The sequence below is a fragment of the Peromyscus eremicus genome, chromosome 6 (genome assembly GCF_949786415.1).
Source record: "Peromyscus eremicus chromosome 6, PerEre_H2_v1, whole genome shotgun sequence".
NCBI classification, from domain to species: domain Eukaryota; kingdom Metazoa; phylum Chordata; class Mammalia; order Rodentia; family Cricetidae; genus Peromyscus; species Peromyscus eremicus.
Genome location: NC_081421.1, coordinates 130,547,156 through 130,573,809, shown reverse-complemented (window position 1 = coordinate 130,573,809; position 26,654 = coordinate 130,547,156). Strand labels below are relative to the sequence as shown.

At 38.5% G+C, this 26,654-nt stretch overlaps 1 protein-coding gene across 1 annotated transcript in view; it reads right to left on the bottom strand.

Moving 5' to 3' along the window:
• The window catches only part of Wls (Wnt ligand secretion mediator), a 106,847-nt gene that overhangs the window by 7,762 nt on the left and 72,431 nt on the right, over positions 1-26,654 (bottom strand). Inside the window, exons 5-11 of the mRNA XM_059266518.1 lie at positions 26,214-26,350; positions 24,576-24,744; positions 22,120-22,217; positions 21,510-21,573; positions 15,951-16,094; positions 14,276-14,359; positions 73-226 (exon numbers count right to left, since the gene is read on the bottom strand). Of these exons, the coding sequence (XP_059122501.1) occupies positions 73-226; positions 14,276-14,359; positions 15,951-16,094; positions 21,510-21,573; positions 22,120-22,217; positions 24,576-24,744; positions 26,214-26,350 (850 nt within the window). The remainder of the gene's footprint in view (positions 1-72; positions 227-14,275; positions 14,360-15,950; positions 16,095-21,509; positions 21,574-22,119; positions 22,218-24,575; positions 24,745-26,213; positions 26,351-26,654) is intronic.

The following is a 26,654-nucleotide window of genomic DNA, read 5'->3' as shown; positions in this document are numbered from 1 at the left end:
GCATCTAAATCTTGAAGACACAAAGGTCTGTTCTATCCTGAATGAACTTGCAATGAAAAGACAGAGACTCACCATTAGACTGGTCTTCCCCATAGTTCTTATGAGATGGTGCATACAAGAACATCAAAGCAAAGACATACAGGTTCCACATTCCATAGATGCCAGTGAAGAAAGCGCTGTTCACTTGAACTGTGACACCACCCCATTTCCAATGGCCTTCTGTCACCTATAGATGAAAAGGAAAGCATTCAAGTGAAACAGAGAAGCGTAATACCAAAATAGAAATCAACCAACATGAAAGCCAGGGCTCTTCTTCAGATGGAAAAGTTAAGGACCCTACAAGACTCCACACTTTAGTGTAAATGAAATTCATATAAATTAAAGTCTCCTGAAGGTTTACTAGTGTCAGGTGCAAAGTCAGTGGCTATTATTTTGGCTATGCATTAGTATAACTTTGGAAATGTCTCTTCCTAGAAATGGAAGTTCACTTATTCTTCTATTAACAGGTTGTGCTTGACTCCATCCACTACAATTTCTTCTCTGCCATCTTCCTATATAAACAAAAGCTGCCTAAGGCAGAAATCATCTCTAACATGTTTGCTGCAGCTGCAACATCTTTGGTGCTTGATGCACCGTGTGTGTGCAGTAAACGTAAATGCACATTTACTTAATAAGGAAAGAGTGAAGTCTCTGGAATTCAGTTTCCCTAAAAACTTGTAGGGTTATCGTTGAGAACTGAATATATATGTAATTTCTAGAAATAGTATGGCGGAAACTAACAATATATTGTATTTACGAAATGTCATTCTAGGTAATCTACTTATAAAGGTAATTAGAAAGCTTCGATATGCTTTGTAGTTTTGTAAGAGATGTTCAGAAACTGCTTCTGTTTGAGATGATTTGGTAAGCGTTTTCATACTGCTTTGAAGATATTTGAAGAAGAGCTGTTGAGCTGAATGACTAATAATTTGTAAAGCACTGAGCTCACTGAAATGATTTCAAACACTTCTGTTTCCTATAGGAAATTTTAAATGTGGATAAAAGAAAGTAGTGGGTACGTGTTTCTTTGGAAGCTTAATGAGTCTGGGTTAGAACAAACCTTATCTAGGAGCCACTTCTAAATTGCAAGATGGCAAGCTGGGTTGGGATGTTAATTACTTCAACAAAAAGAATAAGCTTGGCTTCTGTTTATGATATAGTGGGTCTGTGTTCATTCAGGCCTTCCTTTGTATTTCCCATGATCCACTGAGGTCATAAACCTTGTAAGATAACAATTGTGTATTTTTTGTTTTGAAAACTTGGAGTGTCTGGAAACCAAGAAATTCAATTATAGACTTACCAATGTTAGTGTATCCTTTGGTGGTATATAATTTTTCACCTTTGTGACTCATAAAACAAATCACCACCTCTTACTCATTTTTTAAAATAATTGATATTATGAAATGTCTAGGTGGTGGTTTTGATAGAGAGTTTATAACCATTATTTATTTTAGATCATGTGTCAGCATTCAAGCTATTTATGATTTCTTAGCAATGTTTCTAAATGCCACTCTAACATTAAAATACAAATTGTGCCCAATTTATAAAAATTATACCATGTAGAACACAGACTTATGTTCAATGAATATGATGGTAGGAAAAAAGCTTTAAGAGAGTTCCAAAAATCTGTGCTTCTGGCTAGACCAGGTAACAGGGAAGGCTGGGATCATTAAAATATAAGCAAGACAGAACAAAGCAGCTGTGGGGTAATGGACCTTCAACTAAGGTTACATTTTGGGACATAAGCTGAGAAAATTCATAATTGATATTTTAAAATTTAATTTAACTGGTATTTTTAATTCTTCTGAAGATTTGCATTAAAAATTTTAAAATAATAATTTTTGCAATTATGATACACTTACATAATTTTCCCCTTCCCCTTTCCTTCTTTCATATTATCCCATGTATAGCCCCAACCCTAGCATCTTTCAAATTTACAACCTCTTTTCCATTTAAATGGTGTGTGTGTGTGTGTGTGTGTGTGTGTGTGTGTGTGTGTGTGTATAACTAAATGTGTAAATACATCCACTTGGAATATTGATCAATATTACTTGTATGCATCTGTTTTCTGGGCTGACCATTTGGTATTGTGTAACCAATTTGTATGCTCTTCTCTGGAGAATACTATTTCCTCTGCTCTCAGCATTCCCTGGTTGCCTGTAGTCCTTGGTCTAAGACTGAAGTTTCTTGAGCTTTCCTTCTTCCACAGAACTGATATTTTGATGAATTAATTCTTGCTAGGATTAACATGATGGACTCATCTAAGGAAATACCTGTAGGCCTGGAACTCACACAGCACTCAATTGATAGTTGTTGATACAGGAATGTTATAAGAATGTCTGTGGGAACATAAGGAAACAGAGAGAAGGGCTAGAACAGAACACAGGAATTCAGCAGGGTGGACTGTGATTCACTATTGGATGAGGATGAGTTTTAATGGATGTTGGTGCTGCTCATAATGGAGGAGACTAGTGAGTTAGGCAATGGGAAAAAGGTTCCAGTTGCCATGCCATAGACTTCAAGTAAACAGCTAGGATGGATCTTGAGTCTTAACAATTTGTTTAGAAGAATAAAAACAAGCTCTGAGTGGTAAGACTACTGGATTCCAAGATAATACTTGGGCTCTGAAGGTCAGGTTTGTTAGCTTGTGTGGGGGGAAAAGAAATTTCTCAACTAGTGTTTAGACCTTGAAAGAATAAGGCCTTTTAGTGGGTTATACAGGGAATACCATCAGCTGGTGATTATAACCTGGGCTTTGAAGGAAGGAGATTCTCAGAGTGAAACAATTTTTTCTATAGAAGAGGCTGATGATGTCCAGATGCAGGAAGCCCCAGAGAGAGCAATATCATTAGCTGGTGAGAGTAAAGGTTATGGGAAATACCACTATGCAAGAAATTGGGGAAGCTATCAGATGTGTCCTAGAAGATAGAAATCCTGGGCCAGGAGTTATATGGGATCTTATCACGGACAGTACTATTTGATGATTAAGAGGAAAGAGAGAGTGGTGAGGGAGAGAAAGAAGGAAGAGGGAGAACAGAGAGAGATAGAAGAGCAATGAAGGGAAGAATGATTTGACTGAAAATTAAAGAACATACTACAGTCCATAATAGATCACAATAATTTTATGTAAAAGTGAGAAGAAAAATCAATACGTGATAAATATTCATTACATCTTGTGCTCTATTGGATTCCTTTATTACCAGCTAGAACAAATGGTTAATACAGGTAATATCAAAGTAAAGATTTTTCTGTAATAGTTGCAAGGTGAACTGTAGTAACATTCATTTAGTGTTCATGACATTCCAGCACTATATGAAAGATACCATTTAGTCTCTATTCTATGAGGTTGGCAATTATAGTGGTTTGAATGGGAATGGTCCCCATAAATTCATATATTTGAATGCTTGGTCCCCAGTTGGTGGAACTGTTTAGGAAAGACTAGGAGGTGTAGTTTTGTTGGGAGAACTGTCACTGGAGGGTTGAGGTTTCAAAAGCCTACACCATGCCTAGTTAGCTCCCTCTATGACTCGACTTTTGGATCAGGATGTAAGCTCTCAGCTACTGCTCCAGTGCCATGCCTTCCTGCTTGCTGCCATGCTCCCTACCCTGATGGCCATGGATTCACCCTGTGAAACTGACAACCCATAATAAACTGTTTCATCTAAAAGATGCCTTGGTCATGGTATCTTAGCACAGCAACAGAAAATTAACTAAGACAGGAGACAATCTTTCCATATCTTGCCTAAGATTGCTCAACTAGAAATTCACAGTCATGGATTCAACTCCAGAAAGTCTTCTTAGTGACTATGGGAGTCCACAACTGACTCAGTCTCCCAGTTTGAATCTGAAGTATATTCTGAGTCAACAGAGTCCAAGCTTGCTTGCTCCAGGGCTGCGAGAAAGTCCTCATTAGTCAACAGGAAGGAACACACTATCTAGCTAGACACAGGCTGCTGATGCCAGCCGGAGGTCCATTGAGATAGAAAATGAAACTGCCTGCTCCTTGATGCAAGGCAGGATAGATAGTGGTTGAATGTCTGTGCTATGCATTGTTCTACCTCTGTCCTTGAAAACTGTATATAAGCTGGCTGTGAAATAAATTTGGGGCTGTCTGGCACTGACTGGCAGACCTCTCGACTCTTTTCTGTCTTCTTCATTGTCTCTACAATATGCAGGCCTCTACCCAGCTACCCTGTCGGCAGGCTCCAACAAGTGGAGCCAAGTGTGGAAGCGGGTATGGAGGAGTCCATAATGGACACCACAGAAGAAAAAAAAGGAGCACACTCAAAAAAAGTGGAAGCTGTGGTAAGTACAACTCGAGAGTAAAAGTGATATGTGTAAATAAAAAAGCAGACGCACGTTAAAAAATTTGTGACCAAGTGTAAAAATAAGTACGGGCCAAGGAAATAGAAAACAGCTGTTTGTACATTTACTTAAAGGTATCTTAAAGGCTAGAGGTACTAAAGTAGGACATAAGCAACTGTGTAAATTTTTAGAATTTGTGGAACATATTGGAGTTAAGATACAGCAGTATTATAATAAGCATGGTCCAGAAAAACTTACAACAGATATTTTCAGTCTCTGGAAACTCATTCAGGATAGCTTAGACCTCCATTCTGAAAGGAATAAAGTATTTCCTGAACAAAGTAAAACTGAAACTAAACCTCCTGCTCTGCTAGAGCAACTGCTTTATGTGGATGCTTTTACAAAGTTATTTGATGATAATGACCAGTTAGATCCTGGCAATGAGGCAGAATTAGAGAAAGAGGATGCTAAGTATTATAATGAATAATCTCATACCTCAAGATTCTCCCTCACCTCCATTCCTGACTATGAATGGATCCTCTGGAGAGATTAAGTGGGTTGTGACAGCAAACCATTAGCCCAATGTCTCACTTTCAGATCTGTTCACTATGGCTGGTAAATATAAATGTAAACACTCTTTGTCTTGGTCTGTGTTCTGATTGTTACTATGTTACTGTTCTGTCCCATGCGTTTAAGGAGACTGCATCCCCCTGACTGAACTGAGATAATAAGGTAGCTCCTGCCAGGTGTGGCTTGCATATTGCAAGAGAAGCCATCTGTTAGATGGGACTCACTAATTGTGAATGAGGCCATTTTCTCAGTTCTGAAGTACCGTACTACTTGGTTGTCTGTAAATGTTATTTGTTTCTGTCTAATGATCTCCCTCACTTTCCTGGAAGAGAAGGAGAGAGAGACATGGCAATGGCCTCCTCCTTCCGTCTTGCTATCAGTCCTGCAGCCAGGGGAGAGCTGGTCTTGACCAGTAGAAGAAGCCTGCAGCCAGCTGCTAGCAGCTCTCAGAAGGTGAGGGTACGGTTCTCGAGGAGGAAGAAGGGCAGATATGGAAGCTGCAGATGAAGTTGCAGGGAGTTTATTCCTACAATTGACAAGCTGAACAAACACCAAAAAGAGAATCTAATGTTAATTGTTAATTACTATAGTCAGAAAAGTTACCCCCAATTTTTTTTTCAGGAACACTGGCAGCCAAGGACACAATCTGTGCCTCCCTTCCTTCCTAAGCCAAGTCCTTTACTGTGATAACTTCAAGGTATCTTCTGCTAGCTAGCAGCTTGTACTTTAACCCTCTGTGTCTTGACACTACTTGAGAAAAAATGTTGAATTACCAGCCTTCATACTCTGAAAAGCTTTTACTTTAGAATAAAATAAAAAAATATATTATGTTTGGGGAAAAATTATGCCTCCATAGGAAAAAAAAATACACGGATTTTGGTCATTTGAGTTCAATGAGTTACAAATACTTGTCATCATTTAAGAGAATTGATTACAAATAATTATTGATTAAGATAAGAAAGATAAGATTCTGCTAATCTGAAATGTTTCACAATGATACAGGTTTTTATATATTAATGAAAAAGTAAGTTTTTTGTTATGATAGATACATATATATCTATATGCTTCTATTCCTGTTTGAAATATTATACCTATGCAATGCTCTAAACTACTGGGAAGAAACCACAAGAAAAAGGACTTCGATGGAAATTTGCATGTTGTCTGAAAAGCAAGAGAAGGCAAAAGACTGGAATAATAACAGGAAAGGGAAAAAAGTAATTTGTTTATGTCTGGCTGAACCAGAAGAGCAAACATAGGGAAGGGCCTGACCTGAAAGTAAATGTAAGTTGTAGAAGGCCAGAGAGTTTGTGAACTTTGCTGAATGTGAAGGAAAATTGTAAGATGTGTTTGGAATTTAACCATATTATGTTAATTCTGGTTGATTTTCTTCATTTTAAAAAATAGCTGATGATTCTTCACTGCAAAATGTTAAAAAAGGAAATATATATACATGTATGTATGTGGACATGTATGTGACTTAGATTTAACTCTATAACTCCATATGGATATGAATGAAAGTTGGATCCTGCCAGGCAGTGGTGGTGCACGCCTTTAATCCCAGCACTTGGGAGGCAGAAGCAGGAGGATCTCTGTGAGTTCAAGGCTAGGCTGGTCTACAAATCGAGTTCCAGGAAAGGTGCAAAGCTACACAGAGAAACCCTGTCTCAAAAAAGTGGGAAAAAAAAAGAAAGTTGGATCCAACTGTGTGTATGTGTGCATGTAATTATTGTTTAATTTTAAACAGCAATCACATAGTCTTCCTCCATCTTGGCTGGTGACCTCATCATGAAGTGGGCAGCCATGTGGCTGGCAACAATCTTTACTTAAAGTTAAAGAATATCTCTCTTGGTCCTAATGAGCTCTGTTCACTGTATCTCCTTTTAGATTAAGGAGGCAACAACCCTCAAGTATTTTGGATTGGCATAGATTTCTATATTATGGTTCATGTTATAAAAATAAGGTTTATTTAAGATAGGATTTAAAAACAATGTTTACTTAATAAAATATTAAAGCTGCACCTCAATTCTTTTATACACAAGAATGCACCTTGCTCTGACAGGTAAACTTTGCAATTTAAGAGTCTCCAAAATGATAATGGTTTTGAAGACATGAAGGGATCATGAGAAACAGCTGAGGGTTACATTACAATGACAGACCTTAACAATTTTGACAGGTGATAGCCATGAGAAGCATCAGCCAAAGAAAAATGGGATAGGTTTGATTCTAGAAGGTATTTTGGAAAGGAACCAAATGTAATAAACGTTCCATTTACTAAAACAACAAAACAAAACAAAAAAAAACCTGATTGGCTATTTCAAAATAATGATTCTTGGGTAATTGCTTTTGCTCAATTTTTTGGGGTCAAATTGATAATCATTATCCTGCTGATCAATTATTACAGTTTGCTCAGATGCAGTCTTTTATTTTTCCTGAAGTATTAATGCATATGCCAGTGAAAGATGCTGCTTTGGTTTTTACTGATGACTCTTCTAATGGGAAAGCAGCTTATGTGATTAATGGTGAAGGATATGGAGTTCAAACTATTCCTGATTCAGCTCAAGTTGTTGAGTTAAACTGTTGGTTTTTCAAGTTCTTAAAGATAACTCATTTAATTTATATACAGATAGTCAATATATTTATAGAGTCCTTCAAGTTATAGAAACTATTTCTTATATTAAAACTATTAATAACAAATAAGAATGTTATTTCGACAAATTCCAGATGCCATTCATTTAAGAAAAACTGCCATATTTTGTGGGGCATATTAGAGCACATTTAAATCTTCCTGGTCCATTGGATGAAGGTAATATTTTAGCTGATAAATGTACTCAGTTCATCGCAAGTTGAACTTGCTCAGAGATCACATGCTTTGTATCATCAACAATAGTAAAAGCTTAAGAAAACAATCTGGTTTAACACAAGAAAGTGCTCGTCAAATTGTTAAAAAATGTGCTATGTGTCCACAATATTTGTACCTCACTTTGGAGTAAATCCTCGAGGTCTTCTTCCTAATCATTTATGGCAAATGAATGTCACTCATATTACAGAATGTGGGAAACTGAAATATTTGCATATGACAATGGATACTTATTCAGGATTTTTAATGGCTACTGCTCAAACTGGTGAAGCTACCAAGCATGTAATTGATCATTGCCTGAAATGTTTCTCCTATATGGGGATACCAAAAGTTATTAAAACTGATAATGGATCTGGAAATGTTAGTAAAGCTTTTATCAATTTTGTTCTCAATGTCAAATTGAATATGAAACAGGTATTCCTTATAATCCTCAAGGACAAGTATTTTTGAATGAGCCTATGGCAGTCTCAAAATGCAACTTCAAAAAATAAAAAAGAAGGAATTATACCCCCAGTTGCCACATAATGCTTTGAATCATGCCTTATTTGTTTTTAAATTTTTTCAAATGTGGATGCTGCTGGAAAATCTGCAGCTGATCGATTTTTGGCATGAAGGCACCACCACAAAATCTGCTCAGGTTAAATGGAAAGATCCTTATACTGGTTTATGGAAGGGCCCTGACCCTGTTTAATATGGGGATGAGGGCATGTTTTTGTTTTCTCACAGGATTAAAATGAAACTTGTTAGTTGCCTGAATGATTATACAGTGTATGGAGCAGAGAGATACTGATCCTGATGATGTTGATGACCATCCAGAAATACCAGAGTGAGACCTATTGGATCTATGTTCTTGATCCACAAATTTTACATCCTGCAACTTGGGAAGGAAAAGAAATTGTGGTTGCAGTTAATGATACCAGGCTTTTAGTTCAACCTGTCACCCAAGAATTCCAGATTGCTCACAATTTTTCTTATATTGGATATGGTAAAGGGATTCTTGTATGTTTTGCAAAAAAATTATTACTTTGGAGAGATGTCTTGGAGTGTTTCCAAAACAAGTATTGGGACATATAACTATTGGAGCATGTGTCTTAGTAAGCATATGATAAACAATGTACATTTTATACAAAGTTATTGCTTCCTCAAGGTGATTAGATAAGTAATATTTCACCCGCTCAAAAATTTCCTCCATGCACAAAAGAACTGCGAGAGTCTAACATAACTTTGTTATGGAGATGATGTACTGGCATTGTTCCTTTAAAGTATAACATCATGGGTACACAACAATACATTCTTGATCGGTTCAGAAATCAGGATGATTATAGTGACTCTTATCTTAAATGTCTACAGCAGAATCTTGGGACCAAGGACTGTCTGCTGGAATTTGGTATTCCAGTACTGGATCTCCACAAACTTATGTTTGGAAACTTGCTGCTGCCATGGGAACAGTGGCAGGGCATTCCGGGCACTTGAAACCTGTTTGTCCTTTGAAAGGAACTGTTTTAGCTTGTGTCAAAATGCCCTATGTTCTTTTAATTGGTGAAGAAAATATTTCTATGAATGGTTCTATGTTTAATATCTTATCTTAATTGCATTAATATCATATCTTAATTGCATTTTGACCAACTGCATTTTTCAAATGGATAATCATACTCGTGTAATAGTGTTAAAACATCCTTCTTTTGTAATATTGCCAGTATATATGAGTGATCCATGGTTTGATGATAAAGGGTTACAAGTGATTGAAGAAATCAAGAAAGCTTTAAGCATACAGAAGCATGTTGCTCGATTAGTTATAGCAGGAATTGCAGCCTTTGTTACTATGCTTGCTACTACTATGGTTGTTTCAGTGGTTTTGTATCAATCCATTCATACATCAGGGTTTGTTAATCAATTGTCTATGAATGTTTCTATGACATTAGAGACTCAAGAAGATATAGATGTGAAAATGGAACATAAATTGAATGCTTTATATGATGTGGTACAATTTCTGGGAGATGAGCTCCAAAGTCTGAAAACTAGACTACATTTGACATGTCATTCTAATTATGAATGGATTTGTGTTACACTTCAACCTAAGACAGGATGTGAATGGTGGAATTCATGCTCCCATGATGGGTAAGATTGGTGTGTGGTAAGGAAACACCTAAGACAGGCACGGTCATCTGAGAGACTCAGTGGAGTCTTAAAATAAATAAAAAAGTAGGAATTGTGGGAGCCCACAACTGATTCAGTCTCCCAGTTTGAATCTGAAGTATATTTTGAGTCAACAGAGTCCAAGCTTGCTTGCTCCAGGGCTGCGAGAAAGTCCTCATTAGCCAACAGGAAGGAACACACTATCTAGCTAGACACAGGCTGCTGATGCCAGCCGGAGGTCCATTGAGATAGAAAATGAAACTGCCTGCTCCTTGATGCAAGGCAGGATAGATAGTGGTTGAATGTCTGTGCTGTGCATTGTTCTACCTCTGTCCTTGAAAACTGTATATAAGCTGGCTGTGAAATAAATTTGGGGCTGTCTGGCACTGACTGGCAGACCTCTCGACTCTTTTCTGTCTTCTTCATTGTCTCTACAATCTGTACGCCTCTATACCCAGCTGACTGTCAGCAGGCTCTGACAAGGGACTATACAACACAAGGTCAGGACATTGTTTTAAGCAGTGCTGGTCTCTAAAAGCAGCAGATCAAACAACCACTATGGAAGCTCACTTCATTGACCATTGTTCAATCAGTACATATATACAAGTCTATACATTCAAATCTGGGGGTAGGGGGTGTGCAGAAACTGTACATGCCATGTATATATTAAATACAGTAGTGTATGATTTATAACAGACAGGATATATATTTTTTTTCAGAAGAATCTCATGAATGAGATGCTCAGATGATAAAGAATACATATGAGCTGAGCTTGTCTTAAGAAAATAACAGATTAGTGCCCTCTTTGATTTGTTCTGGGGTATACATGTTGTTTAGAATATACTTACTTAAGTACCTGTAGACTGAACTTATATCTGTAAATGCTTATTTCCTGGTGGGCAAAGAGGTAAACTAAAAAAATTAATCATGTAGGTATTATAACCCCAGGGTTTAGAAACTGGATTGTGTTTTCCCCTATGTTTTCTCAATTACTCATGCTTTAGACAGACTGAACTCTGAGCACATTCCCACTAACATGAACTGCAATGAGCAACCTCAACAGAACAGGCCTTGTAGATCCAAATTTTTACAATAGCAAGTTAAACGGGTAGCCACTTCCTATTTTAACTTTCAAAGAGAAAACAAGTATTTGCAACACCATTATCACCAAAAATTAAAACCATGTCACTCTCTACATACTCTTCCCTCTTTCTGATTTTATGTGTCAACAGATTCCTTCTGTATAGGGACCAATTTACACCCCTGCAGTAAAGTGAGGACAAATCTCTTTATACCCAGTAGTTTTGACAGCTAGTATTCCAGTAACTACAAGATTTCCAAACTCCCAACACAGGCTTTTTTATAGGAAACATTTCCTTACATCAGTCTAAGCCACAGAATGAAGTGATCATACATCAACAACAGAACTGGGGAACAGGTTCTCTGGGAGCTTACTACATGTATCTTGACATGAATATCAGGTCTTCAGTGAAGGTTTGTGACCTTCTTCCCTGCACTATACTTCTATTCCTTTCTAACACCACCTCTACACTAAACACCTCTCTCTTCTAGAAGGAACAGGGCTGAAAGACCAGACTCTGGCACAGCATTTCTTCATTGCTGTGACTCAGACCATTAAAATAGCAGGCATTAAAGACTGAACCTCAGTCCTAGTTACAAAGCCTCAAGGTCAACACATTCTAACAGCTTCCTATGTGCCTTTCATTCCTGGCATCAGCGCTTCAATATCCTGGCAAGATTCCCCACATATATTTCATGGGGCTTAAATGGAAGCTCTCCCAACAAGTATAATGGGAGTTTTAAAAACATTCCTTTTACCTAATGCTGAGATCCATTTCAAAAGTGACCCAATGGGATTTTCTTTCAGGTAAGCTCATTGCTATGACATTCCAAAATGATATTAGAAAATAAATCATCTGATGACTATATTATCAGTATCAGGACACAGAGAGTTATGCAGGAAAATGTCTTAGATATCTATAAATAAACCTTAAAAAAGAAAAAGAAAAAGCAGTAGGAGGAATGTGTGGTGCTAATGGAATTCAAAGACAGCATACCTCCTTAGAGTTGAAATACACTCGTCTGACTATTGCAGCTAATATAAAAAGCAGGTTTGAGCCCAATACTGTGCTTGTGATAAATTAATCTTACTGTGAAAAGAAAAGCTGCAAATTTGGTCATAAGATAGCTTCTACCACTTTAAAATGTGCAACAGTCAAACATGCACATGATTAAATTCAGGCAAAGCAAAGCCGTCTTGAGGATTACTCTCTCTAGAATTCAGGTGGAAGGAGTTCTGCAGAGTTAAATCAGTGGCCCCAAAGTGGGTATGAGAGGACTAGAGCTTTGCAAAATGGCAGAGGCAGGCCTCAGGAAAGTTCTCTTCCCTTTCAGGTTCCTGAGAACATGGTATATCTTACTGGAGACTCCACTTCTGGATGAGGGTTCCCTATTCTCTCAGCCAAGGAACTCAGGAGGCTGTGTAACAACAGCATATTGCTGAGCATCTGGAGGAACCAGGAAGCAAATTGACCACACAAAAAAACTAGACAAAGGTGGAGTCAAGCCTAACCCAAACCCTAACCCTTTCCTTGAATATGAGTATTTGAGCCTTAACTTCATTAAAGATGAATCAGGAGCCAGAGATATGGCTCAGCTGATAAAGATGTTTGTCGATGAGACTGATAATCAGAGTTTTATCTCTGTAATCCACATGGTGGAAGGAGAAAACTGACTCCTGTGGCACATGTGATACACATACACAAATAAATGTAATAAAAATTTTGAAAGAACTCATCCAGAATTAGCAACGGCTTTACTGTATTTGGAGTGAAGTTTCCAAGGTTTTATAAACAGTTTGATACAAACACACTCCTATTACAAGTAAAAGAAGATGGATTGAATAATGTGCAAACACATGTAGGTATATTGTTTATTTCTACATGCAGTCAACCTTGAACAGAGCCAGAAACCCAATACATCCCAGTGGGAGCTAGAGGCTCAAAACTTGTGGTTCCCTTGGATGGAATTAAAGGTGTCTGAACTGAGCAGGGGAAAAAAGTATTCTTATTTTCAATAGTTTCTAATTGAAGTTGATATTTCCTTTAGTTATGAATGTACAAAAGAAATCTTTATGATATTAGCATTACCCATGAAATGTCATTTTTGTGCAAAGTAGATGCTGAGGACATATTTACAGTAAGTATGAGTTATCTGTAATGTATATAATTAAATATATATAATTGTATACATATGATTCCTTTGAAATAGAAAATATTTTACTTTACTTATTCATTAGAGGCATTCTGAGAAGAGAACCATAGCTTCACTAGATTGTCAAAGGAATCTACACAGAGTTGATGAACTAAAGAGAATTTGCTAGCAGATGAAAAGATAAATCACCCTTCTCCTAAAGCTCTACCAGAATGCTGCTCTGTGCTGTCCAAATAGATACAGCAAAAGATCCAGAATGACTAAGTTCTAGTCTCCAACTTATATGAATTCTGGTAAGTTACTAACACAGCTGTTCATGCTTATGACACACCAGGGACTCTACTAAATACTTGGCAATATCACTTCTATATATACTACTATTGTACAGTGAAAAAAATTAATGTTAATGTTAAGAAAGGCTAAATATCCCACTAAATTAATACATTTCTGGAAAACAGAGTATATGAAAACACTCCAGAAGCCATGGGAATTATATTTTTGAAAATATGGCTAACAGTTCCTATCCTACTTACCTCAGAAGAACTTTGTGAAACCCATCTGATTAATATGTGGATAACATATCAGATTTTAGATAGACTTTTTCACTTTTCAAAGTAAGTAATCAATATTTTAAAATTATAATCATCATTTTTGAAATTTTAAAATATATCAAACTTTGAGTTTTAGAAATAGTATAAATATAAGTTTCTATCAGTGGGACTTTTGATTATGTTCATGTTTAGGTAGCAATGTAATTATCACATAGAATGGCTAAAGGCCTGTCAAGGGATCTTTGTTAATGCTAGGTAATGACCCAATCAAATTATTACATGTTTGTCAGTGTTATGCCACAGGTCTTGAAATGTTTGCTCCCTTAAATGAAATATCTCTTCAATATGGCTACAGGTTTGTCTATTTAGCAACTTTCTACAAGGTAGGATTGGAAGGGGAAAGCCAGTCTATGTCACCAGCCTGTGTAAAGTTCCATGCTGGAGTGATCTAAACAAACAAGGTTGTTAGCTAAACAAAATAAGCCTCTCTGCTTTTGTCCTCAGCAGCTCTGCAAAATCTCCTGGGCTATCGGTGGAAACCACTCCAGGGACAGTCTCTTGAGAAGGCTTAGGATTTACTCACCTGACTAACGATGAAGAAGATAACAGTCATGGCAGCACAGGCCAAAGTGATAAGCATGAGGAACTTGAACCTGAAAATCAGACCCTATTAGGAAAGACAGGAATAGTAGTTTAATATATTCATTTTCTTTCTCTGCATACATGCACACACACACACACACACACACACACACACACACACACACAGAGGAAATTCTTAGGCAACATATTTTCTATGCTCTTATATCTCATGAAACAATGATGCTGGAGCCTAGAAATTTACCTTCACAACAAGTCATTAAGCTAACAAGTTCCCTGATAAATAGGTTATATAATTCTCCATAAGGGTTCAAAGTTACCAAATAAAAGTTTTCTTCAGTTGTAATAAAATTTCTCCAGTTTTTTTTGTTTTGTTTTGTTTTTTTGGTTTTTTTTTTTTTTTGGAGAGGGGGGTGTATTAATCAAAGTGAAATTGATTTGGTTGAAAGTTCTCATTTTTCACTCCAGCTCTAGAAACAGACAAGCTTGAGAAAGTGCTTTTTGTTTCCAAAAAAAATCAGGATTTAAGGAATGGTGCCTAGTGATTAAGGTGTCTTCTGTGAAGACTTGCTGTGCTCCATGATTCTGCAGTTTCTCCTCTCTTCACATAAAAAGCCATTTAAGCAATGAATCTAGTGTCACCTTCATCAGAGATTGGAGGAGGCTAGGTGTTTCTCTTGAATAACTAATATAACCTAGAAGCAGATTACTGAACTCTACTTGAGCACCCACTGGCTATTTTAGAGAATGTGGAGTACTAAGAATCAGGGAAGCATGGGTCAGAAAGATTGCTCAGAGGATAAAGGTATTTGCCACTCACATTTAGTAACCTTAATTTAATTCCTTAAATCCATGTAAAAGACAAAGTAGAGCTGAATCTACACAGTTGTTCTCTGATCTCTACATTTGTGCTGTGACATGCATACTCACTCATACATCATATACACACACAAACAATAGTATTTTTCTTTAAGTCTGGAAATCAGATTATTTGGGCTAAAATCTGCAAGGGTTAGAAGGAAAGCCATACCCCAAGCTAAGCCAGTTCTATGTAGTTCAGTATCCCATCCCATACAGTAAGCACCTAGGTTCCATCAAAAGTTTTTCCTAAAGAACCCACTGGGCAAGTTTTTATCTTACTACTAAAAGAACATGTTTACACCCCAGAAAACTTCAGGAAATAGTTGTTTGGGTGCCTTTTTATTTGTCCCAGGACCCTGTATGAGAAGTCTTTAATGTCTACTTATTTTGCTTATTTATTTATTTATTTATTTATTTATTTATTTATTTATTTATTTATTTATTTATGTGTGTGTGTGTGTGTGTGTGTGTGTGTGTGTGTGTGTGTGCGTGCTATAGACAGACACACACACGGGGGGTGGGGAAGAGGGAGAGGTGAGACTTTGGGCACACACATGCCACAGTGAGTTTGTAGAGGTCAGAGAACAAATTTCAAGTGTCAGTTTTCTCTGAGAGTTCCAGAGAATAAACTCAGTTTGTCGGGCTTGTGTGACAAGCACTTTTACTGGCCAGTTCATTTTGATGTCTCCTTAATGTGTATTTGAAACTAAAACTTTCAACTTCCAGAGTTGTGTGTTTACATATCCAGTTAGCGATCATGAGCATCAGCTCTAGAATGAGCCAAGATAGCTGCTTACCTCATAATGCAGCCTCCGGACTTTGCTCATGGCTGGGAGACTAGACTGCTTCCCACTGATGTTTCGAAAAACCTGAAATACCATGAAGCACAGAAACAGAAAATAGAGGCAGAGGCAGATCCCTGCCACAATGATGAAAGCCATCTGCAAGCGTACAGTGAAGGAAAGAGTAGGTTTGCCAAGAACATGTTCTAAGAGGGCACAGAACTCCTCCCAGCTGTGTTGGTGACAACATTGTCTCCAAGTGTTCAAGAGGTTTTGAGGAAGGTACTACTATTAAAACCTGGTATCCTGATACCACTGATTGGGGTTTTCTGACACAACAATTTCAGAGAAGGGAATATTCAAACAGTGTTCTAAGCCAAGAAAAAGAGAAAAAGTGTAGTCTATTTTTACTAAATAGAGTTGGGTCCCTCTTAGAGCTAGTGAATCAGAATCTACCTTTCAAGCATGTTTTGACGAGATTCAAATGTGTTGTGAATTGAAACTCACTAGTATAGTAGATACTGGTTACTAAATGGGAAGCTGTTTTAAAATCAATGAAAGAGCTCAAATAAAGACGCCCAAGTCCCACCCTACATATACCTAATCAGACTTGCTAGAATCAGAAAACAAGTGTAAACATGCTTGGAAATCACTGTGTTGTGCTTGGACTTATCTAAGAAGAAGACTGAGATACCCTGGGGAATGTATAAATGGAGCAAGTTCAATAGCAAATGAAAGGGGGGTTGTCAAGGACCCGGAGGACATACAGTAAAGGCAGGGACTGTGGATCCAGATAGTATACCCATCAGGAAAATTCTGAGACCTACCACTAGAGCCTAGACTGTGAGACACAGCAAGATCTAGAGCAGTGTGAACTGCTGTGAGCCCCAGGAATATATCATAAAAACTCAGCTGGTTATGGCAAAGTCACTACCTAGAGTGATCAAGGAATTGCTCCAGAGGAAGCCAAAATTCCAAGGAGCTTTTGGTGTTATTTGGCTTGTTATATATCAGCTGTATTCTATTATGAAAATCATGTATGCCCTCATAGTTTTCCCAATTGATTTTTCCCTCAGAAGCACTAACAGTGTGGACTGATCACTCTCTGAACATACACATTCAAGGTATTTGGAGAACAGCCTCAGGAAAGGCTTCCTCTGGAATCATATATCTCCCTTAGCCACTTTCAAGGACTAACAGTAATAACAGTCCACATGCAAGTCTCCTGATTTAAAGTAAATTCCACAAGGAGACACTGCCTACCTAGGTCAGGTGGACATTAAGTAACAGCTTTACATAATTTATCTCTGACCCTCCTTTCTTACAGCCTTACTAACTTTATAGACCTCTAACTCCTTACTTAACCACTTCTAGGAATATTTAGAGAACCTTCTGTGATGACAGCTATGGTCAGCCAGAACCCTAGTTCAAGCCTCCCTGTAATTATCATCATTGGCAGCATGCGGCCAGGTCCATCCCCAGACGGAGGAAAGTATCAGAGATACCTCTGTACTCTCTAAGCATCCAGACTATATGGTGATATTTTATTTGTATTAAAATGTTATTTGTATGTTAATAAATAAAGTTGCCCGGGGGTCAGAGCTATTAGCAAGCCATAGGAAAGCAGGGCAGTGGTGGCATACACTTGTAATCCCAGCACTTGGTATGCAGAGCTGGGTAAGTCTCTGTGTGTTCAGGGATACAGCCATTATTGGACACACATGCCTTTAATCTCAATACCAAGCAAGGAAAACCTGGAGGCCTATACAGACAGGCCGTGACGAGGCGGTCATGTGGTTGGGTTTACAACCAATGAGAAGGCAGAACAGGAACACTATATAAAGACATTAACACAGGGGTAGTGAGTTCGGAGAGGTAGGACCACTGCAGGAGGAAGGGTAAGGTTTTAGCTCTTAGCTCTGACCTCTTGGCTTTCTTCTTTGCATTGGTTCTGTGTTTCTTATTTAATAAGAAGGTTGGTTACATCTACAAATGGCGTCCAACGTGGTGGCAAGAGTTTCCACCTAAAAACTGAGAAAAAAGATTCTAAAACGGAGCTAAAAACAGCTTCCAAATTGTCTCTCTCAATTGAGCGGCAGCTGCCGGTTTGAGCTACTTGTGGGTTCCTAACGTGCGTGCTCGACCTACAGTATGGCAGGAATAAGGCCTCTGCAAGTGGCACATTAAGCTGCATGGTGGATTTAGCCTTTGCTAGTACAAAACAAAAAAAGAGGTTTCTGGACTACACGCTGCTTGGATAAAAGCATAGACCCACAATAGCTCCCAGAGCTCGTGGTAAACCACCGCCATGCTGGGAAGCTGAGGTGGGCAGAGCCAGCAGCCACAGCTGCTGCAGTTTAAAGCAATAGATTCACAATAAGACAGATTCAGGTGTAATAGTTTACAATGTGTGTAAAAATGTACGTAGGCTTGAAAGAGAAAGAAAAAGGAATATATACAGTTATATAAAGAAACAGTTTTTAAAAATAAAGTCTTTAAAGAGACAGTAAAGGTAGTATAAAAATAAGCCACGTAAAAATGGATATTACACAGAGAATCTGGATTGTGTTGTCTTTGGGATTTTTAACTGCAGAAAAACATTTGATTGTAAAATCTGTTGAGTTAAACCAATATATATATTTTAAAGATATCTTGACTTCAAAATTTAGATGTAAGGATATGTTACTTTGGAAAAGAGTTTCTGCTTTTGTTCCCACAGAAAGCCAGAGGCTATGGATTTGTTCAAGATTAAGATACATCAGGTTTGACCAGCCAAGACCTCCTGAAAGGTCTCCGATGACACCATGGCCCAGATAATCCAACGTTCAGATTGGATTCAAGGCAACTGGCTCAGACAATACAGCCTCATGGACTATTCCATAATCCTAAAATTTTCTTTGTTTCCCCATAAGATACAGCGCCCCCCTCCAGCAGGAAGTAGTAAGAGAAGCTACGCCCAAATTCCCAAATTATATGTAATTTTACTTTGTTAAGGTTAAAACCTTCCTTTTTGAAAAAAAAAAAAAGGGGGGGGGGAAGTGCTGTGGGATGTTCTGTATGGCAAATGTGTTGCTAATTAGTCAATAAATAAAACACTGATTGGCCATTGGCTAGGCCGGAAGTGTCGGCTGGACAAGGAGGAGAATAAAGCTGGGAAGTGGAAGGCTGAGTCAGAGAGACAATGCCAGCCGCCACGATGAGAAACAGCATGTGAAGATGCTGGTAAGCCATGAGCCATGTGGCAAGGTATAGATTAATAGAAATGGATTAATTTAAGCTGTAAGAACAGTTAGCAAGAAGCCTGGCATGGCCATACAGTTTGTAACCAATATAAGTCTCTGTTTTCTTGGTTGGGTCTGACGGCTGTGGGACTGGCAGGTGAGAGAGATTTGCCCTGACCGTGGGCCAGGCAGGAAAACTCAAGCTACAAGACTACCCCTTTGAGAAGGCCTGGTGGATGTGCCAATTTAGCTTAACTTCCTCCTTTCCCAAATCTTACCTCTAGTTCCAGATCTCCCTTTAACTATCATTAGAGGCATCTAGCTGTACACAGGTTTCCCAGCAACCGAGCGTACTTTCCCCCACCCTGCAGAAAAACGGCAGATAGCTTAGATAGATATGAGCCATAAGAAAAAATAAGGCAGTTTTATTTTCTCCCATTAACTCAGCAACTTATAGATTCTTAACATTTTCTACCAATCACGTTTAGGACTATAGTTGAGCACATAAGATCCATCTTCTTAGATATTACCCAAATTTAGCCTTTAGTTAATTCATTTCCCCATTGGTCACTTCCCTTTGGGGTTACAAATGATAATTAATGGTTATTGCCCCTCTAAGTGATTTTTATTGCCCCTCCGTTTGACCCTGGAAGCCTGACTCTGCACTGCCAAGGGATTACTGACACTTGTAAGTGTACATATACCAGAACTCCCAGGGCATGGGAGGACAGAGAGACAGAGAATGGGGAGGGATAAGGAGGATTTTGACTAGAGAGTACATGTAGACGAGATGGAAGATGAGGAAGAGTCAGATGGGGAAGTCCTAGCTGGGTAAGAACAAGGTGAAAAGGACCTAGATGAGGCAGAATTAAGATGAGAGAATTAAGATAGAACTTAGAGGGAGCAATAGATAAATATAGAGAGAAATCAGGAAAGAAAGGAGCTAGGCACAAGAACAGAACTGAAGCTATGTAAATAGGATGTTATGCCAGAGGAATTAAAGCAAGTGGACTATAAAGCTTGGTGTGCTGAGATTCTATTTCCCAAAAATAGTCCTCGCCGTTAGTAGTTCTCTCTCCTGAGCTTCTGGGATGTAAAATATCAAGGCTGGTCACTCTAATATTATACAAGAGTGAACTGTCAGGAATAGCAGACAATAGACTGTAGCTCCTCTCTCTTCTAACAACTGGATCCCAAATTGCCTATGTTTTTCCAGTACTTTGACAGGTATGAACTCTACATCCACCTTTCATTAAGTAGTATATTTAATGCAATTCTTCCTTCTTTCCTATGACCAACAGTACCCTGGAATAAAGAGAAAATGGTTAATTGGTGCAGGACTTGAAATTTTATTTGCTTCCCTTGCCCTTCATCCTATGTGTAAAATAAAAGGGTTGAACTAGAGGTTGCAATTGTTCGTCTTGTACAATTGCCATTGTGGAGGGTGAGGAGTGGAGGAATTTCAAATCTTTTATCTGAAAGGTACTGACACTATGTATTTGTTTTGCTCACAAAATTCTGTGACAGTAAGAAACTGATATAAACATCACCACAAGACAAAGTATATTCAAGGGTACATGTCAAGGTACTAGCTGTTACGGAAGAAAACAATGCCAGGCTGCCCTCTCACTACAGAGAAGAGACTTTTTCCCTTAGAATATTAAACATGGTGTTCAGAATATTAGATTTTAAAACCAGCATCCTTAAAGGGATGGGTTAAGACTCATTTTTCTTCACTGAAGTGATGCAGATGGTGATTATATGGGCCAACCAGAACCCTCAGCATTGCTCAAGAACCAATTACCTTAGTATCAATTCCACTGAGCCTCAGGAACTAAAGGTGGTTATCCAGTTAAACTACTGTCAAAGCTTCACACGAAGGCCTGGCTTTACCATGAAAGTCCTGCATACAAGTGACCTCAGACCCCAGTTTTCCCACAGAAGGCTTGCACAATGGTGACTTTGGTCCCAAGCTTTCTACAGTAGAATACTCCTTCCCACACAGGTGACCTCTGTTCTAGGAGCCAGAAAGTGCATCCATGGCTTAAGAAGAAGCTGCTACACCTTACAGAATAGAATATTTAGGATATACTTCAGACAAGAAACTTTGAACAGGATCTGAAACCCATGGCACAGGGAGAGCTTGCAAGCTCCTTACTTTGGCTGCTTTCACAGACTGAAAGCACATAGTAATTCTTCTCATTATTTATCTCTAATTGTTGCTATTGGTCTGAGGACCAAAGCCCTGGCTGAGTTCATACATAGAGTATCAACTGAGCCACAGAAAATTATCATGGAGGCCAGGCAGATAGGAAGAGAAAAATGAAGCCTCAAATTTATCAAGGAAGGATACAGCCAGCTCTGTTCCAACATCTGTAGTCCAGATACTGTAGAAAGGATTTGTAAGTTGCACTCCTCTATAAAAACAAAAACAAACAAGATGGAAAATGAAATACAAAGGCAGTGCAAAGCTTTCCCTTAACACTGTAACAATGGATGAAGACATGGGGAATATGGTAGGGATGTTGGTGTACTATATTTAGAAAGCAAACTTCAGAGAGTATAAGGGGATGTAGAGCTTTAGAATATGAAGAGCCCAAGCAGTTTGCATATATAAAAGGATAAGCCTTTGATTTAATCACAGACTTCATCTGAGGATATGATCTCTTCAATATTTCATCCCATGTACCCCCAACCACCATTATTCATTTAAAAACTCCTCCCAGAGGCCATGTGGTGGTGGCACACGCCTTTAATCCTAGCACATGGGAGGCAGAGCCAGGTGGATCTTTGTGAGTTTGAGGCCAGCCTGGGCTACAGAGTGAGGTCCAGGAAAGGCGCAAAGCTATACAGAGAAACCCTGTCTCGAAAAACAAACAACAACAACAAAACTCCCCCCAGAAAGATGGAAGTGGACACATAATGGCACATTTCATCTTGGAGTGACTCCAATAACTGCTTACCTCTCACACATGTCAAATATGAAGAGGCAGAAAGAGCCAACAGCAATTGGTCCAACTTGCTTCCAATACCCTGCAATGTGATTCCGCTCATGCTGATCCTAAGTAAAAGCAAATTGAAGAAGGACAAGAGCAAAGCTATTCCATAGGTGATCCAGCTAATCACCTACCATGTTCGGGATAGATCACAGCATTAGAAACAAAAAGATAAAACTCTCAATGCTCATGTCAGCTGAGGGAGAACATTCATCACAAACCCCATTCACTGGGGCTATCAATAAGAATGCACAAAGCAATGTGGGATAACAGAGAATGATTTTAGGAAAATTTTTGGTCCACTTAATAAATTGTTGTTTAGCTGATAACTTTTGTTTACAAAGGTAAAACAATCACCAAGGAATAAAGACATTAAGGTTTATACTTCATTATGTCATTTATCTTCTTATCTTCATCATCACAAGAAACAATTTTCCACCTCCCCAACCTGCTTTCCAGTGAGTGTCTTGAGATACAGCCCAGGTTAGCCTAAAACTCAAAATCCTCCTATTTCAGCCTCCTGCATTTGCCAAAAGTCCACCATGGAGTATTCCTTTTGATGGGCAGTGAAAGAAAATGAAGATACATATATAAGAAATATCTCAGCCTCTTGCTGTGGGATGTTCTGTATGCTGTGACTGTGTTGCTCTGACTGGTTGATAAATAAAACACTTATTGGCCAGTAGCCAGGCAGGAAGTATAGGTAGGACAGGCAGATGAGGAAAATTCTGGGAAGAGGAAGGATGAGTGAGGAGACGCCAGCCCGCCATCCAGGGAACAGCATGTAATGGCACACAGGTAAAGCCATGGAACACGTGGTGACACATAGATTAATAGAAATGGGCTGAGTTTAAGTGTAAGAGCTGGTCAGTAGTGAGCCTGAGCTAATGGCTGAGCAGTTTTAATTAATATAAGCCTCTGTGTGTTTACTTGGGTCTGAGCAGCTGTGGGACCAGGCAGGATACAGGAAAACTTTTAGCTGCAGCGTCCAGGTATGGATGGTGACCTTTACCATTTTATTGTGAACAATCACCCTGGTTGGGGCCCTGCTGTGCTTATTTCATTGCCAGGGCATCTCTGCTGGAGAAGTCTTCATGTTGCAAGACCCCTCAGGATGGAATTTGGCTGTCGGTAAATTTCCCTCTTCTTACACTATTCTCCTGCATAGGGAACTGGCTTCAGAGATTTGATTTTAATGATCCATTCATAAATAAATTTAAAATAGCCCCTGCACAAGCACTATGGCTCAGTCGATCAAAGCATCTGCAACCAAGCCTGACAACATGAAATCAATCACTGGAACGAACTCACACAGTAGAAGGAGAGAACTCCACACACACACACACACACACACACACACACACACACACACACACACACACAAATAAATATATGTAATTTAAATAAACAATTTTAAACCACTTTTTCTGAAGTCTAACTTGAAAACAAAGTTCTTACTGATATAACTGCATCTTAGCCACAATGTAAGGACGATGTCATTTTTATTTTTATTATGGTAACCCAGGCATGTGGTGATATTGTGTTCCCCAATATACTGTGCACCCTAATAAAATTATCTGGGGTCAGAGAACAGAACAGCCACTAGATATAGAGGCCAGAAAATGGTGGCACACACACCTTTAATTTCAGGAAGTGATGGCAGGAAGCAGAAAGGTATATAAGGTGTGAGTCACCATGCCTGGCTATTTCCAGTGTGGCTTTGAACTCACAGAGATCCAGATGGATCTCTGCTTCTGGAATGCTAGGATTAAAGGTATGTGTGCCACCATTTTCTGGTCTCTATATCTAGTGGCTGTTCTGTTCTCTGACCCCAGATAATTTTATCTATAATAATTTTATTATAATTTTAGGGTGCACAATATATTGGGGAACACAATATCACCACATAGTCTCTTAAAATAGAATTTGAGGCCACGCAAAGAGGTCAGTATCTTGGGTAAAAGGGGTCACTAGGTCACTTGGTCAAGCTGCTAGCTGGAAAAAAGGTATGAACACATTCCCTGGTGATTAGCCTGCTCTTAAGGCCGGGGCAAGCAGAAGGGAAGTCAAAGGACAAGAAATAAAAATAATGATCAGATTTCATATATTTCTCTTCCATTAAATTATCACATTTTTTTTCTAAAATGAAACAAACAAAAAAAAAAACCAAAACACTGTACATTAAGACTTTCCACTACATTTCACAAAAAAGGGGCCTGAAATTAGAGCACTTGCCTCAAAACACTCATCAAGTTACTAGTGAAGAAGGAATGTGAATCTGCAGCAATAGAATTCGAACTATGGCCTCTCATTTCTTTTACCTCCCCATAGCTTAAGAGAGGCATAAGCAGGCAGGCTTCAGCTCAGCAACACTCTCAGAGCATCTATGAACACACAGATGTCCCTTCCCCAGGAGTTCTCACCATCATGTGCTCGCCACAGAAGATGATCCAGAAGGAAAGAAGCATTGCATAGAAGATGCCCTGTCGGATGTCACCAAATAACAGCATCCAGGTCCAATCAAATCCGATGGAAAACCATTCCACAGGGATATTGATAAAGGTCATGGAAATCCCAAGGGCAAAGATGACTCTGAGAAAATACACAGAAGATCCAGGTTACTCTGGAGGGCAGACTAAACATCTGAAGCCAATTTTGAGAACTGAGACGTTATTTATTCAGACTTTAGCCAATTGATCAGTTTCTTAGCATTCATTATAAGTTTTCACCCTGGGATACAAAATGTCCTAGTTTGCATCTCTGGAAAATGAAGGAGTTTCACACTAACTTATGTATAACTAAATAGAGCCCCCTGAGAGATACACACTTTAACCCCATTGCCTTCTTAAATACATATGCTTTAGTATAACTGTACTATCTTATGTCTTTATGGTATCACTGACCCAATCATTAAGCTGAGCAATGATTTGGGTGATCAGATTAGGGTGGTAGCAATGGAGACAGTAAGACATCACAAAGACTGAATAGAAGTGTGAATATCAAGTAGAATACTAAGTAGACTCCTTCTTTCCAGTCCAGCAGGTAAAAAAGAAGAGTTGTCTTTCATTAATATGGGGAGGCCTAGGAGAGCTATAGGTGGCAGCAGAAAGTAGTCAAGTATTCTTTGTATTACATTTTTTTTTCAATGTAAGAGAAGATATTAAATAAATAGCTCAGATGTTTGTATCTAAAGTTGGGAGAGGTTAAGACAAATATGTAAAATAAGAATCATCACACAATAATTTTTAATTTCCAGAGATCACTTTGGAAAAAGCAGAGCTAATAAAGAAAATAAGTCCAAAGTCTCTGCCCTGGTTCAACGGTGTAAGAGGCTAGAAAGATGTGGAAAAGTAATGAAGACTAAGTGATGGCCAGAAAAGGAGACTAACAAGCCAAAACCAGTAAGGTTGTGTGAAGAAAAGAGGGTGATCAGCTATGCAGAATGCTGCTCATGAGTCCAAGGAAGGTGAAGACTAGAAACCAACCATTAGATTTGGACTGTGGAGGTGATTCATGAGACTGTAAAATGCCACAGTGGAGATCAATCAATATTAAAGTGGAATCAAGAGAGAATTGGAGCATATACGTAGGCAAGATCTTTGAGGATTCTTGTAAAAGGAGAAAATGGCATGATTATTTCAGAAGAAAGCATTTTCTCATGATATAGCATATGTATATGTAATATTAACAGAAATAAGACAGCAAAAAAGGAGATGTTGATGTGAGAAAGAAAAAGACTATATCTACAGGAACATCTTCCTGTGTGTGGGAGGGTTTGAATTCAGTTGAGAGTGAAACAGTTCATCCACTAACAGAGAAAGGTCCATTAAAAGAGAAATCTGACTATGGGGAAGAACAGCAAAGACAGCAATGTGAGGAGGAGCACTCTGAAAGAATAATTTGTATGTGAAATCTGAAGGAGACAGAGAGTTCATGACAACTCTTAATCAGTTCACTAGCTGAAGTCACACACGGGCTTCTTGAATCAGACACACAAAATAGGAGTATGGCAGATTATAGGAAATTAGCATTTTCTAAGCGTGATCTGAATCAGTTCTTACTTTTCCAGGAGCACTGGGGGTCTTGACATCATGGTGATCCTCCTCCAATACCACACCATAATGATGAAGATGCTGGGTGTGAGGAAGGTTTTCATAGCAAACCACACCTTAGTGAAGCCTCCATTTTGATGGATTCCCTAGACAGAAACCAATTATAATTTTGGAGATGAATATACATTAGTGTTATTTTTATACAACTAAATACAGATGAGCAAACAGTTTGCCTACTCAAAAATGTTCATAGTCACAGAAGGTATTGCCCTCATATACCCTTTGTTTCCTCCTCAGATATCATAGTAATACACTAAAACATCATAAAAATGGGCCATGCTATACCAAGGGATTGATTAAGAATATAATCAAAGATTTTTCTGTAGGGTGTTCATTCAACATTGGAGATACCACATAGGTCCAGTAAGCAGTATTGGAAAGTAAATTCAA